The sequence below is a fragment of the Spea bombifrons genome, chromosome 8 (genome assembly GCF_027358695.1).
Source record: "Spea bombifrons isolate aSpeBom1 chromosome 8, aSpeBom1.2.pri, whole genome shotgun sequence".
NCBI lineage: Eukaryota > Metazoa > Chordata > Amphibia > Anura > Pelobatidae > Spea > Spea bombifrons.
In genome coordinates, this window is record NC_071094.1 from 34,265,709 (window position 1) to 34,279,817 (window position 14,109).

A 14,109-nucleotide genomic window follows, 5' to 3' on the forward strand; every position below is an offset into this window, starting at 1 on the left:
AAAAATAGGAAATAGCGTAACTGAGATAAATCTTTATTTTAACCCAGCACCGGAAATAACAAATAAATAATAATAACCACTACAACATAATATCTGCCTCAAGCAAATTCCCAGCTAGAACATTCCGTTCCCATGATCTCTCATTACATGCATTATCATGAACAAGCTTCTATTTGTAGTAATTTGTAGTAATTTCTTATATCAGCAAAATTCCTGTTGTTACTAAGTTTGTGAGGGAACCCAAAAACAGGACTTGTAGTCCCCTACGGTGATCTGATAAGCTCCAGGGGGTTGGCAAGTTTGAAATGATCTCAAATACTTGGTGGAGAGGAAGTTCCTCTCCTACCATTTGGTTCTATATGGATTCTTTTTGCCCTTGGACATTCATTATATCCCTTCCACTAGGGTTCAGCAGCACATTAAAAAATATCAAATGATTAGTGAAAACAAACCTGGTTAATATGGTATACAATAGGGGGTTATCTGGTATATGGCTCTTAACCTCTTCTTCACATGGTTAACCAAAGGGTTAATAAATAGTATATACCCCACCTAAGGTTAAATAATTAAATCTCTTTCACACTGTAAAGATGTGCGTCGCCATCGTACCTTCATTGCTCTGTCGCTGTTTGCAAAATTATTAATTATGGAAAGTGATTCTTGAAATCTTGAGCCACCACTAAGAGCCACGTCTACAATCAATTGGCTAACAGCGATTATAATCTGAAAAACAAAGACAATTAAATGAGTGTCCTACTAATCTGTATGGTGTTCGTTCTAGCACACAATACAAATCTCATATGACTTCTATGACTCCTTATTGAATTTATGGACATTTGATTGATTCTCATAGCTGGCAAACCCTTGACTTTGTTGGCTCCAACAGTTCTAAAAAAGGGAAAAAAAACAATTCTTGACCTTCTGCTGGAACTGAAGGAATGTTTAGGCATGCCTTTTTATATAATACAAAGGAATTATACATTGGCGTTTGTAATAGATAAATGGCATCTTTCTTATACCAAATTTTGGATTTTGAGGTTAACCAAATATGGTTTCATGTACTGGTCAGCCAAGTCAACACCACCCATGTGCTTTTTTTAATCTATTATAAACGTTGGTTTGGTGACATTTTTCCCCCTATTGCTTGTTGTCACACTGGACCCGGGATATTTTTTTCATTAAAATATTTGTTGAGTCATATCTGTTAAAAAGTAAATTAACTGAAAAGGAACACACATCCACTTCCAAGAATTCTTATTGTAACTGATTATTTTCCATATGGTTAATAACATAATTGTGACAACGACATGAGAGCAGAAGTTTCTGTTTAATTTCTGGAATACATTTTTTTCCCTTTTAATTTTTAATTTGCGCAAAAAATTGTCCATTCATGAGAACTAGACTATTTGAAATTAAATAAGATAAGGACCTGTCTTTAACACGGCAGAAAGCAATTACCACTACACCAATTCAGCCTTTATCTCCCTGTCTGAAGAAGTTTTATGTTCTTGTCTTTATTAATATTACTTATTGTTTTATATAGCGCTATGATATTCTGTAGCGCTGTACAACAGGAACATTTTCTTTTTAAGGATTATACGTACAGTATAGACAACTATTTCTTACATTCAAATGTATTTTAGCCCCTAAACAGAAAAGGTGCTACTACAGGTTTAACATTTGTTTTGTTTAAAAAACAAAAAAACCAAACAGTATGTAAAAACTTGGAATATAAAACACAAGATAATAAAAGTGGTATGAAATTAAATCATATTCGACATCATGGTGATGTCTACTCCAATACGCTTGCATTTTAGGGTATCTATAATTAACATATATTCATACTGATTCAATCGCTGACTGATTCTTTTGAGTATGGGGTCTGCATACCCTATAGTGTTATTAATAACACTACTAACACGTTATTTCAGTCCTAAAGAAGACTGAACCTTAATGCAGGTCTACCACATTCCGAAATGATTCCTAGTTGAGCAACTAATCAAAGTAGGTAATTGTATTAACTAATTGCCATTGGATTTGCTTGGTTAGTCATGTAATAAAATAATCATGTACCAACATAACCAACGAGATACAGGGGAAAAAAAACACTTACCTGCAGATGTGTCCTAAGGAATGTTCTCCTCTTTGTGAACTCAAAGTTGTTCCTCATGAGTAGGTAGAGAAGAGCAGATGCCTCATTCCTGGTGGAGCAGAGCTTTGAATTGCAACACTTAAGAACCTCATAGCAGAACGCTGCACACATGTTCACTCTTCCTTTAAAGAACGCAGAAGGAAACTTGCAACAGAGAAAGACCCAATCAGTCAAGAGAGGTTTACAATATCATGAACTTCTTAATGACATGTAAGTGTACATTAGACTTTTATAGTAATTGCATGCACCATAAATTATCACAATTTACTGTTACATATCCTGATGAATAAAATTGGGCTGAATTAAAAAAGAAGGGGTTGTACAACCCATTCACCTTGATAAATAACAAATCACAAAACAGAAAGCTTTCTTGCAAGCAATGATAAAAAAAATGATCTTAAAGTACATCTGGTTACCACCACCCCATAACATGCAAAAGTCAAAGCGTGGAAGGTGTATCACAAGCAAACTCTGTGGATTCAAAATATGTTTCTGTTTACCAATCCATGTGGAATCCACAAGTTTAAAGCACACAAAAATAGGTATTTACCTTGCTGATGAAGGCTCGTAGAGAAGCAAAGACATGCTTTAGGCATATTTCAGACTGCCCATTTTTCATAAAAGCCAGATAGATATCAAAGACCTTCTTCATGAGAGGATTGTGACACTCCATGTTGAGTAGTTGTGTCTATATTTAACACACAAATGGGGAGTAAGATGTACAGTCACATAATCTTGCAAAACTAATCCCTTTCCTTCTAATCTATCACAAACCTTAATTTTAAGCTTTGAGTCAAGGCTATTAGAAAACAATTACTGTTAGTGGTACTTACTGAGAAAGGGTGACCTGCTACTAGTGGTACTAGTTTGTGTTAGAGTGTACAGAAGGGCGTAAAGAGTTTATATTAAAGAGGAGAAATGCAGTCATACCCTGAAGATCTGGGTAAAGAAAGAAATGGTGTCCAGGACTGTCAAGGACACTTCAGTGGCGCAGTTCCCTTCGAGCAATGCCTGATGTAAAATGTCTGCATCGGATGTACCTGAACCTGATCACACAGAGAGCGAAACAAAACGTGAGGTTCAAATGAATGATGAATACAGTCATATATTAGAAACATCCTTCCCATAGATTTCACTGTTGGGTTCACACATATACTTTAATGGAGCGCTAAAGGGGCCCCTGTCCACAGCCGGCACAAGTCTCTCCATGAATTCTTCCACTTAAGGGCCCACCTTCTATTCGAAAGTTCAGACATATGATGTCATATCCCAATGCCCAGCAGCGAGTGGCAAGCAAATGGCAGAGGACAATTTAGGGGAGCAGACCTCCCTCACACCAAAGTATGAGTGGACCGGTAGGGGAAATGGGGAGCTTGCCCTGGGCCCTGGTTTCTATCCACATAGAGGAGAAAGAGGGAGCAGTTGCCCCAGCCACTGGAATTTGCTCAATGAACCAGCTGGTAACTGAGGACCTTTGGTCTTGACTTTGTCTTTCAAGCAAATAATCCTGTGGTTTTTCTTCTCCAGTGGGAAGTTCACCATGGAAATGCTCCTTCAAGTGCTTTCACCTTTTGTACGCTATACTCATTGGTTTATTTTAATCTAATTATTTGGATTTGGATTTTATGAAAATAATACAAAAACATTTAGGTACAGGAAACATATGTAAGACTCAGAGGTCCAGAATGTTAATAGAAACCAGCATCACCCAAAATACAAAAAAAGAAATTAAGCAACTTCACTGTGGTTCAGTGTTTTTGTTTGTTCTCTGTAGCAATAATAGTAATGCTCACATATTAAGATTGGTAGCCTTAGAGAATGTTCTGCATAATGCTATGTTTAGAATTTCTTGTTCAATAAACTATGAAAGAAAAATAATCCATGCAACTTTAAACAATAAACAGAACAAAACAAGATCATTTGTATGATTAGATTTTTATATTAAAACCAGAGCTGAATGAATATGACACCAGGGACTTGACATAGTACCAAAGTAAGATTACGACGCTTGTTAGATTTAATTCACCGTACAGGGTCTACAGTCAGCATTGTTAGCTGTTTGACCTAGCAGGGTTTATCTATGGAAAAGATTATAGGAATGTAGACTGGTCTGATGCACATAGAGAGGTTTAGCATGCTACAGAATAAGGTTATATTTTGACTTACTGTGGTTAAGGGTAAAGGAACTTTCCATACTGCTAAGATGCTGTAGACGTGCCTGGAAAGCTCCTGTCCTGCTTCTTAGAGCAGGCATGGTCTGGGACTTTCTGTCGGCTCCAAAGTGTTTAGATACCCATATGTCTTGAACTCTAAAGAAGCAAAAGCTGTTCGAGTCCACATGTTGATAAAGCAGCGCGCCTTTATAGATATATCTACTCCAATATGGCGATAACATTGCAATTTATTTTGCGCAAAAACCTGAGAAATATTTAAACATTATACAAACTTTGGATCTTAATCTTGTCAAAATGTGTTTTAACAAGTGTGAAGGGTTGTTCTTGAACATGTCCGTGCATAGGTGGGGCAAACGGCGCTCCTATCCTGGTCTCTGTACTTAAGGGGGCTTCTGCTTAGTTATGATGTCATATATCAGCACTCTGCTTCTCTTAGACCATTCACAAGGGCAAAGAGGGTCTGCAAATTCTGAGGGTAGCCTTTTTCTTGGTAAACTATTAATCTTTCCTTAACTTTCATTTCTCTGTATTATTTATTGCCATTAATTTCTTTCTAACATTAACAGCATTCTTGCTACAAATATTTAAACTGAGCTGAAAGCTCATCCGATAATCCTTTTTTTTTTTAAATCAGTGGTAGACATAGTGAAACTATTATTTTAATCTTTCACAGTGTATGCCTGAGATTAACCCTTTCTGCAAAGAATAGAGTTTACACAGAAATTAAAAAGAAAAGAAATTGCGGCTAAAGCCAGATCACCAAAATTAGCCAACATTTATCCCCCTCTTTATTAATATTGCAGCACTGTACCTTCCCATGTTCCGTTTTCCAGTATACCTGAAATGGTATAAGCAAACCCTACAAAGAAAAAAAGCAAACCATATTATATCTATACAGAATAAATCCCCCAAACTCCCCGGTGCTAACACCCGTTTCTATTGTCTTACTAAAACTAGTTTAACAAATGTAATGTTGATTGAGAATGAATGCAAAAGGCAAAAGAATCTTACATGGAAATATAGCGTCATGGAATATTACATGGAAATATAGCCCAAGTGATTTTGCGGGCATGTTTCTACATGTTTCTGAATATCTATTATTTACTGTGTTAATACCCAGTCGGAATGCGGTCGGACCTACAGGCTTTGCTTATTCCTAACAGTAGAAGGAGATGACAGAGGATAAAACATTCTAGAGCACCAGGAATTACCTCCTAGAAGAAATGTGGAGGACACTAAATTTACCCCATTTTCTGGACCTTCTCTGTCAGATACCCATCTTTGGATAGACACTTTGGCCATATTAATTTTCTTTAATTTTAGTAAGTTTAGAATGTTGCGTCTTTTTGGATCCATTGAAGTTGCGTATTTAATTCAAAGAGGTACTTCAACATTCTTAAAGTGGATCACTCCTCATTTCCCAAACAGAGAAACAAATACAAGACTACTTCTAATATTTCACATAAAATCCACTTTCAAACAATATGCTTAAGTAGATGACAGCTGAGTACACAAGAGATACAGATCAGTATATCATTAGTGTGTCAATGGGCTGATTTCTTGATGGGACAGAAATATTTAATGTCAAAAACCACAGAATGAAATAAGTTACATAACATGTGGGTTTTCATTTTTTTTCCCGTGAGAAAAGATCTTTTTCAAAACTCGTTTGAATTTCCACTTAACCTCTAACAATTAAGGAAGAACGCAGAATGTGACGAACGTGTATTCAACGAGAAAACAAGCCAAATGTATTTACTTACTCTAGAAGTGTGAGAAAGTTTAGTAGTTCCTGTGGAGTTATTTTATTCCAGTAGCTGACCAGAGAGTCTACGAGAGGAAGAAAAAAGAAAGGATATTTTTTACCGTGCAGTAGCATGTGTAGGAACAATGGTATGAATGAAGGTAGCCTTTATCATGCTAGTCCACAAAGATTAGTCATGGACTACCTGCTTGCTTAGTGCCGGAATCACTAATTATCAACTAATTTCTCAGGTTTTACTGCTGTCCAAAAAACTAGCATATTGGCCCGTCATCAGAATGGGGTGCCCAAAAAATATTTTAGCTCTTTTTTCTCTTTATCCTTTTACCTATACATCAGATTCTCCCACCTGTGCTTCAGTCTCTTGAGGTACAACCCTGCATATCAGCCATGCTTACTAAAATTTCAATACAAGTTAAGATTACTGCGACTATCACATCTATAATATTCATAGGAGGACCTTGACATTGTACATCCTACGTTGGTAACTGTAAAAATGAACAGTACAGCAAGTACACTATGAATGGACCTTGGCTTTGCTCAGTGTGACTAACGAGATGAACTTAGCAGGAAATAAGGAAAGACTATGTCACAGAATCATTGTTCAAAATGGTGCCATATGTTTTACGATATTGGGTTCAAGATGTTGAAATGCAAAACTGGAATGCCGAGAGTCATAGTCGGTTTGAGGCTGTGAAATGCTGTTGAGAGCTGAAAGTTCCAGCATAGTTGATTGGAATTGGTTGACTCTTGAAAAACAGTGATGAGTGATTTCACTTGTGTGTTGTTATTTTATGTATTAGTGAGCTAGAGCTCTTAAATTATACTAGCAAATTGAGAAATAGAAAGGACCCATTCCAAAAGATGAATAAAAAAAGACAGCTATTGAAAGACATATAAAAAAATCTTTATCAAAAGATACATTCATGAAAACAAGAAATGTGCTTTATCGTGTGGCGTTTGACTTTTCTATCCGGTTAAGCAGGTTATGCTATTTATGGTTATGGTTAAGGTTATGTCCACTGCACTCAAAGATGAGTTTTTACTGAATGAACACCAAGAGTTGAGTCTCAAGGTGGAGAGAACAGGACTTCCAGAGTAACAAGAGCACGTGGTGACACGCAACAGAACACGAAACAACCAAAGGTTAGGAGAAGCTTCAGGAAGCTGGAGTAGAAGCAAACACATAACAAAGTAGCATTCACAAAACTAAGGTTTAAGGCTATGTATAACTCTGTAACAGTAGTTAGATCAAATAGACTTTTAATAGTCATTGTTTCAGTTTCTAATTAGATACATTTAGATTTGTCCGAACGTCATTTTTAAAGATGTTTGGCAATTGAGTGCATTTGCGTCCAAAAAACAATCAAAACCAAGTGGCAAAACCTCTAAAACTGTCAGAGATTTGTTCACTCTCTTTCCCGCTGTAGCTGAGTCATCTGTCCCTCTCCCCAGGAAACAGGCCAGGATGCTCAAGAGGTTACATACAGCTACACTATAACACTAAACTTTAACAATCTCAACTAAAACACCAACTAAGGAGTTCTGTAGACCTCAAATGACTTCTGCTGGCAGGCTGTTTTACATATCCACCTGTCTCTCTGTAAAGTAAAGTAAAACTTTCTTACATTAAATAAAAGTATGCCCTGTGTAGATCTAGCAAAGGATGCAACTGCATTCTCTAATACTTCCTGATAGTGCCTCGTGAATCTATATGTTGGGAGAAGAGATGTGTTGAATAAATGGATACCAGGTCCCCCAGAATTGGGTTTTACAATAGCTTCTTTTCACTGGCTTCCTTTTTTATGCAAGTGTAGGGTTTATTAACTAAAGAGAAAAGAGGCTTCAAGAACGGCTTAAATGGCTCAGTATAAACCATTTAAAGGCATCTCACTGTCTGACCTATGTATTATGCAGAGCAGAGACAGCTCATCTCGTCTTACAAAGAAATCAGCCGGGCTAGCCCTTTATAATACAATGTGGATTCAGTTGAAACTAAAAGTCTCCTGCATTTTTTCCTTCCGACAACCGCTTTAGTGAAAAAATTTCAGTGTGACATCACTGGTATTCTTTACATACTGGTCTTAATGGAACCAAGTCGTCATACTGGGGTGGGCAGGGGTAAATTGTTTATTACAGTTAGTGAAATACTTACCCTCTGAAATCACTTTGACTATGTACAGGTAGCAGATGAGAAGGCTTCTAATCTCATATGGATCCAATCGACTGTAATGTGAAACAGTGCTCTTAGTGGAACTTCTACGCATCTAATGTAAAGAAATAAAAGCCTTTTTAGATAACAGTTCTATCATGTGCAATATCATCAATACCTAATAAATGCACTGCTTATATGTAATGAAGACAGCTGTAGAACGGAAATATAATTCAGCCTGCCCACACCAGTTTATCATAAAACCAGTGGCCCTTTAATATTTATTTATGAAAATGAGTCTTGCTTGCTGTTGACATGGAACTTATGTATATATAATAGATGGCTAAAGAAGGGGTGCATTACTTTGTAATAGGAGAACAATAGAAATCCCTACCCAGCTGGATGATGGGGATTAGAGGAAACTAATATGTAACCTTTCAACTTCACACTACATTGCGCAGCCATAGTGCTGTGTGTATTGATAAACAGCGCCCCTAGTGGTATCTGGAAAGCATTACATTTTCACCATTGGTGCTTTGTTCAGCTGTCCCCTCTGCATAGATGGATCCTCGGGAGTCCTCTCTTTTCATTGCACAGCCATTGGGAAATGAGGGGTTGAAGCCTTAGGAAATGAAAGGAAATAGTACTTTTGTTTATGCAGGGTGTGTAGATTTAACACTTAAACGGTAGAAAAACTACTCATATACACTCAATGAACTTGACCGCAAGCACGAGATGTCATCTCCTTAGGGATCATTTCCATACTATGCTGCAGATGTCACAAATTATACATCTAATAACACTTTGTGATATAACAAAAGAACTAGAAAATGTTTACCTAAAAACCAACGATAAGAGTGTTTATTTTTTTCTCTATGCCATCAAAAACTACAAATATGTCTGCCTAGCAGGCTGTGGATTCCCACAATCCTCTCTGTGCTGTTACAGAATTTAATTTGGTCGTTCAACTGCATGACTGCATGAAGCAAAGAAAAATTTAATATATATATTCTATCTGTATATGCTTATGATTTGTAAATGTAAGGGAGTCTTACTTTCCTGAGAGAGTGGTAGATAACTTGTAGAAAATAGCCGCCCAGCAGAAGTGATAAAGGCTTATACATTAAGGAAAGTGAAACATGTATGGGATAGGCATATGGCTCCTAAATCTAAGACAAGCTCAAGGTCCGATTAAGGTCTGAGTCTTTACATCGGGAAAAATGGGCTGTTAAATTCTACAAGGTTACTGTAACGTATGCACCATAACATCACAAAACAGAAAGTTTGTGCGTCAAGAACAGTGGTGGCAGAAAATGGAAATTTATATAGTATGTGTGTAAATTCCCCAAGAATTACAAATATCTGCTGGGAAACATTAAATATTTTCCAGACAGGTGAAACATAAAAAACAATATTTTCTGTTTTACACAACGTGCTAATGACTTATCTTTATATTATACCTGTATCTTTGTCCATGATTAGGCTCGATCTGTTGGATGATGTGGAGAAGCTGCAGATAAAGGTGTCCCTGGAAGCCTGTCAAACAGGACATAGAGTTTACACCACTGAGTGTGATACTGATCCCATAAAACTGCACCAGTATCAAAGGCAGAAGTCAATACGTTATCTGTTTACTTAAAGTGGCCCCTTTATATAGGAGATGCTGCTGATGTTTAAATAGTGACTTCTATAGAAAACAGAGGTGCACACCATACAAGCACTGCATGTGCCTATAGAGAGTGCAGTACTGGTAATTTCTCAGATTATAATCATACTTCATCAGCTTCCTCTCAGAGACATTTAGCACGTACAAGAATCTAGAATTTGTATGACCTTTCCATCATAATCTGCAAAACACCGTATCTCTTTGGAACACCGAACTTACAGAATTAGACATGGCTGTAGAGGGTATGGAGGAATCTTTGCCAGTAAACCGCGACATGTTTTCTAAGAGCATTCCGATCAAAGGAAGATACAGCTGAGCGATTTTTGCCTGTTGGTTCTAAAACACAAAGTGCATACCATTTGAGACAGATGCTCTGTAGAACGTTATAAAATGCCTATCTATGCTTTTATGCTGTATAGTGTATATCCATTTTTTTCAGTAGTAATGGGCCACTAACGTTGCCCTAAGGAAGGTAAAGAGTCCACCCTATCTCCATCTCCATGCCCTGTGAAATCTATAGGGTTAAGTGCTATAAAATAAGTGATATAGAAACACATAGCAATCAGCAGCAAACTGGCAACTCTGGGCCAGACTGAGCCACTCACAGATCCTCTAACATAACGTCCAAAAAAATAAAATATACATATAAGCCGACCTTAGGGTTACAGTATAAATGAAATGTCTGATTTATATTATGTCTAACAGAAATCCCATAGGCCATACTTACCCAAGTACTCAATTTATTTTGCACAGTCTCAGCTACTTTATACCAAACCATGACTACTCTATTGTCTTTGTCTTTGTGTATTTTCATTCCGAGCTGGGGTATAATTGGATCCATTTCTTGCATACATTATTTTGTCACCATAAACCTTAACCAATAAGGCTTCATAAACGTAACGCTTTTACCACCAGTATAGAGTAAAATATTTTATTATAGCTCCCCGTTCTAAGTCTGAATAGGTGATGGAAAGGACTACGTTGATGTGGAAGCTGCTCTCTTTATCTTTACAAAAAGGGAAAACCAAAAATCTATGCCAGATGATTTCAATGACAATGGACTGTGTGTTTCAGACAGATGATATTAAATATGTAATCCTGATCTCTGAACTCAAACTTTAACCCTCAAAAAGGCATTACCTTGTGCTGGTATCTGTTATCAAAGGCATGCTTGATTAACAGGTACTTTAAAGTTGAGATGGCGATATATCTGGCGTCAAAGTTCTCTTGAATTGCATGCAATAATTCTCTCAAAAGCATGCCAACCAGGAAATGATTCTTGCAATAGTCATCAGTCAAACTGTACTCCAGATTCAAATCTGCATAGAAAAACAAAAGGTTGAACAAAAACACAGCTGGACGCAATTTAACCATTCAAAACATGTATATAATGAATATATTATAAGGAATATAAGATAATCATATATTCCTAAACAAAGGTGTCCCACTGGGGCATGCTCTATAAATTCTTACTGGCAACACTATGATGTCATGTTCAGGAGAGACATCTCTCTTTCATGCTATCGCAGTGCTCCACAGCAATATTTTGGGGCTACAGAACACTGCAATACATTTATACCCAGCAAACATTCCAAGCTATGCAGGAAAGAGGGATGTGGGACTTAAAGAGGGACTACCTGGCCTCCCAAGCAGTATTACATAAATCCAAACCTCAGCATCCAAATCCAAAGCTTTTACCAGCCTAGTATTTCCACTGAGAGGTCAACTGAGCCAACAGGAACACAGCTGAATAGGTGATCAGTGTTCTACTAATAAACAAATCTGAGATACTGTAAGTATTTTAGCTTTCTTCTCATTTAGTTACAGTCCCTTGAACATTGAGTAGCTACCCAGTAGCACAATCCTGTGGATATTTAATATAACACAAAAGGATGAGGCCAGCTCAACTAAGAACCGTGAAAATACTTTCCTTACAGGGAACCCCGACTTTAGAAAGTCTTAAATTCAAATTTACATGAAAGAAAGAAAATCTCTACAACTACAAGCCTTTCTGGATTATGATGTTACTAGAAGTTACTAGAAACATATTGCAAGCTTCATTGGCAAAAGGAGCCAACCTCAGGCATGCGTTGTCAGCCTCCCTTAAACCATATTAGCAAGATGTAGCCAGTATCGTTTCAGGAACAGTGAGCTAGAAGCGCCATGTCTGGACTCACCTTTACAATTGAGGAGACCGCTGAGAGAATATATGCGTCTACAAAAGGTCAAACCAACTCAGCTAAGTGTGGACGGTCCTTAAGTGGCCTGCCGTAAATCCCTGTTTGGGAGAATCTTACATTTTAGCTCACTTGTGCCATTATAGAGGGAAAACCTCCAGCAGCACATCGGAATAGTCTGGCAACCCCATAGATTTTATATCTGGAAAGGCACAAGTCAGCTGGATTTGGAGCCGCTCCTGAGTGAGGAATTCAACCTTTTGTATATGTAAGTTTTGGGAACATCTTGTATTTCCTCCCGAGTGTCCAGACATGGACCACCTTGCTCCCTGTGCCTTAAGAAACACCACCTACATCTCACTGATGATGCTGATATGCTGTTGGTGTTTTCTAACCTTTTGTGGTTCCCATTTTTGGATGGGCACTTAGAAGGTCTGGTCCTTGCTCTTGCTTTAGCTATGGAGGAATGGAAGGGGCCGTGTAACCCCATGGGAAGAGTGTGGTCCCAAAAAAGAAGACTGCCGACTTGGGCCCATTGTGGTAAGAAGCACTAACACCTGCCTAATTCTTCACTGTACAACGGGAAGCAGAACAACTCAGGCTGTAGAGGACTAAAAAAGTTTAAGGTCTTTGTTGATTCCCATATTACAATGTTTGTGAGGAAACACCAACTTTGAAGGAGCGAAACCAGAGTTGTGGTCCTCTAGAGTCTAGGGTGATCAATAAGCTCTTTAGAGCCAATTACATGGGCTGATGTGATGGCTTCTAGGCACCACCAGAGATTACTTGGACTAACAGGACATTAACCTTGCTGATCAATAGACACAAGGACATGGAGATTGTTTTCCTCAATAATAGCACATTAAGTGAGCATCTTCTTGGTGAGTTTTCACTGAAGGACAGGGCAGTGTGTCTCAACGGCAGCTTATAAATTAAAGGGATGGAGGCCACTAAATACATAACTAACAACATATAGTTTAAGTGGGGTACCTGCTTACTTAAACAAATGTCTAAATAATTGATTGATTTTAACAAATGACTGACAAATACATGTAGTCCAATTCATACTGAGATGCCTTTGAGTGCTAGTAAATAATGTTAGTAATAGCACCTATTTTGGGCCATGTGCAGCATTGTTAATAGAGTCAGACTGAAGCACATGAGTGGCAAATGCATCCGACAGCTTGCATGTCTATAGATGAATTGTGTCTGCCAAAAAAACCTACCTATAGAAGTGAACCGTTCCACAGCATATGATAACAAATCTAATGGTTTTGTAAGAAAAGGCAGAAAGTGTAAAAGAAAATTAAAAAAACAAGTAGACATTGACCTAAGATAGATCTAACCAATAAGTAATGACATATACGTAAAGCCGTTTAGCATCAAACTTACGGAAGTAATGTCTTCCGTAACCCCGTAACTACATGTGTACTAGAACGAAATGACATATGATTTTGATCTGGTCTGGAGGAAGGTGTTTGCAATCATCAACATTTTATAACACCAAACAGGTGGCTCAAGCGTTCACCCAGGGTGCATTTTGGACAACCTGGAATTGCATTGCAGAAACTGTCAATCAGGATCTCCCACACCAATAAAGGCAATTTTAACCTTTATTGGTCATCATCACTATGCATTCTAACGAAATATAATGTTGCTTAAGTATAGCAGAGAGACAGGTTAATTTGAACTCCTTGTACAGTAGGGATTCTTTAGAGATATGCCACTGGCCAGACATAATGGTATAGTTTGGGTTATTATAAGGACACTCCAGCCATTATATGTCCATGATAGCCGAGTGTCACCTTATATCCTACATTTTTTCACATGAAAAATGCATCGAGGGATAGAGCAGAATACTCTCTACACATTTGGCACTTTCCCCACGCATGGCTCTTTGGCTTACGGGAGATGTATTTGGCTGAATAAATTCCCTGCTTGCAGTGACATGCGCAGGATTCTCATTGCCAGCCAGCACCGGCTCATGCATGAGTTCCAGGGGGTCTAATGAGCACTTTACTGCCAC

General features: G+C 37.8%; 1 protein-coding gene across 1 annotated transcript in view; it reads right to left on the reverse strand.

Moving 5' to 3' along the window:
• Window positions 1-14,109, reverse strand: part of DOCK11 (dedicator of cytokinesis 11) — a 67,579-nt gene that overhangs the window by 21,663 nt on the left and 31,807 nt on the right. The window contains exons 31-42 of the mRNA XM_053473082.1: window positions 11,047-11,225; window positions 10,126-10,242; window positions 9,701-9,776; window positions 8,759-8,862; window positions 8,244-8,355; window positions 6,090-6,156; window positions 5,138-5,185; window positions 4,319-4,461; window positions 3,083-3,198; window positions 2,703-2,840; window positions 2,114-2,296; window positions 610-723 (exon numbers count right to left, since the gene is read on the reverse strand). Coding sequence (XP_053329057.1) covers window positions 610-723; window positions 2,114-2,296; window positions 2,703-2,840; window positions 3,083-3,198; window positions 4,319-4,461; window positions 5,138-5,185; window positions 6,090-6,156; window positions 8,244-8,355; window positions 8,759-8,862; window positions 9,701-9,776; window positions 10,126-10,242; window positions 11,047-11,225 — 1,397 coding nt within the window. The remainder of the gene's footprint in view (window positions 1-609; window positions 724-2,113; window positions 2,297-2,702; window positions 2,841-3,082; window positions 3,199-4,318; window positions 4,462-5,137; window positions 5,186-6,089; window positions 6,157-8,243; window positions 8,356-8,758; window positions 8,863-9,700; window positions 9,777-10,125; window positions 10,243-11,046; window positions 11,226-14,109) is intronic.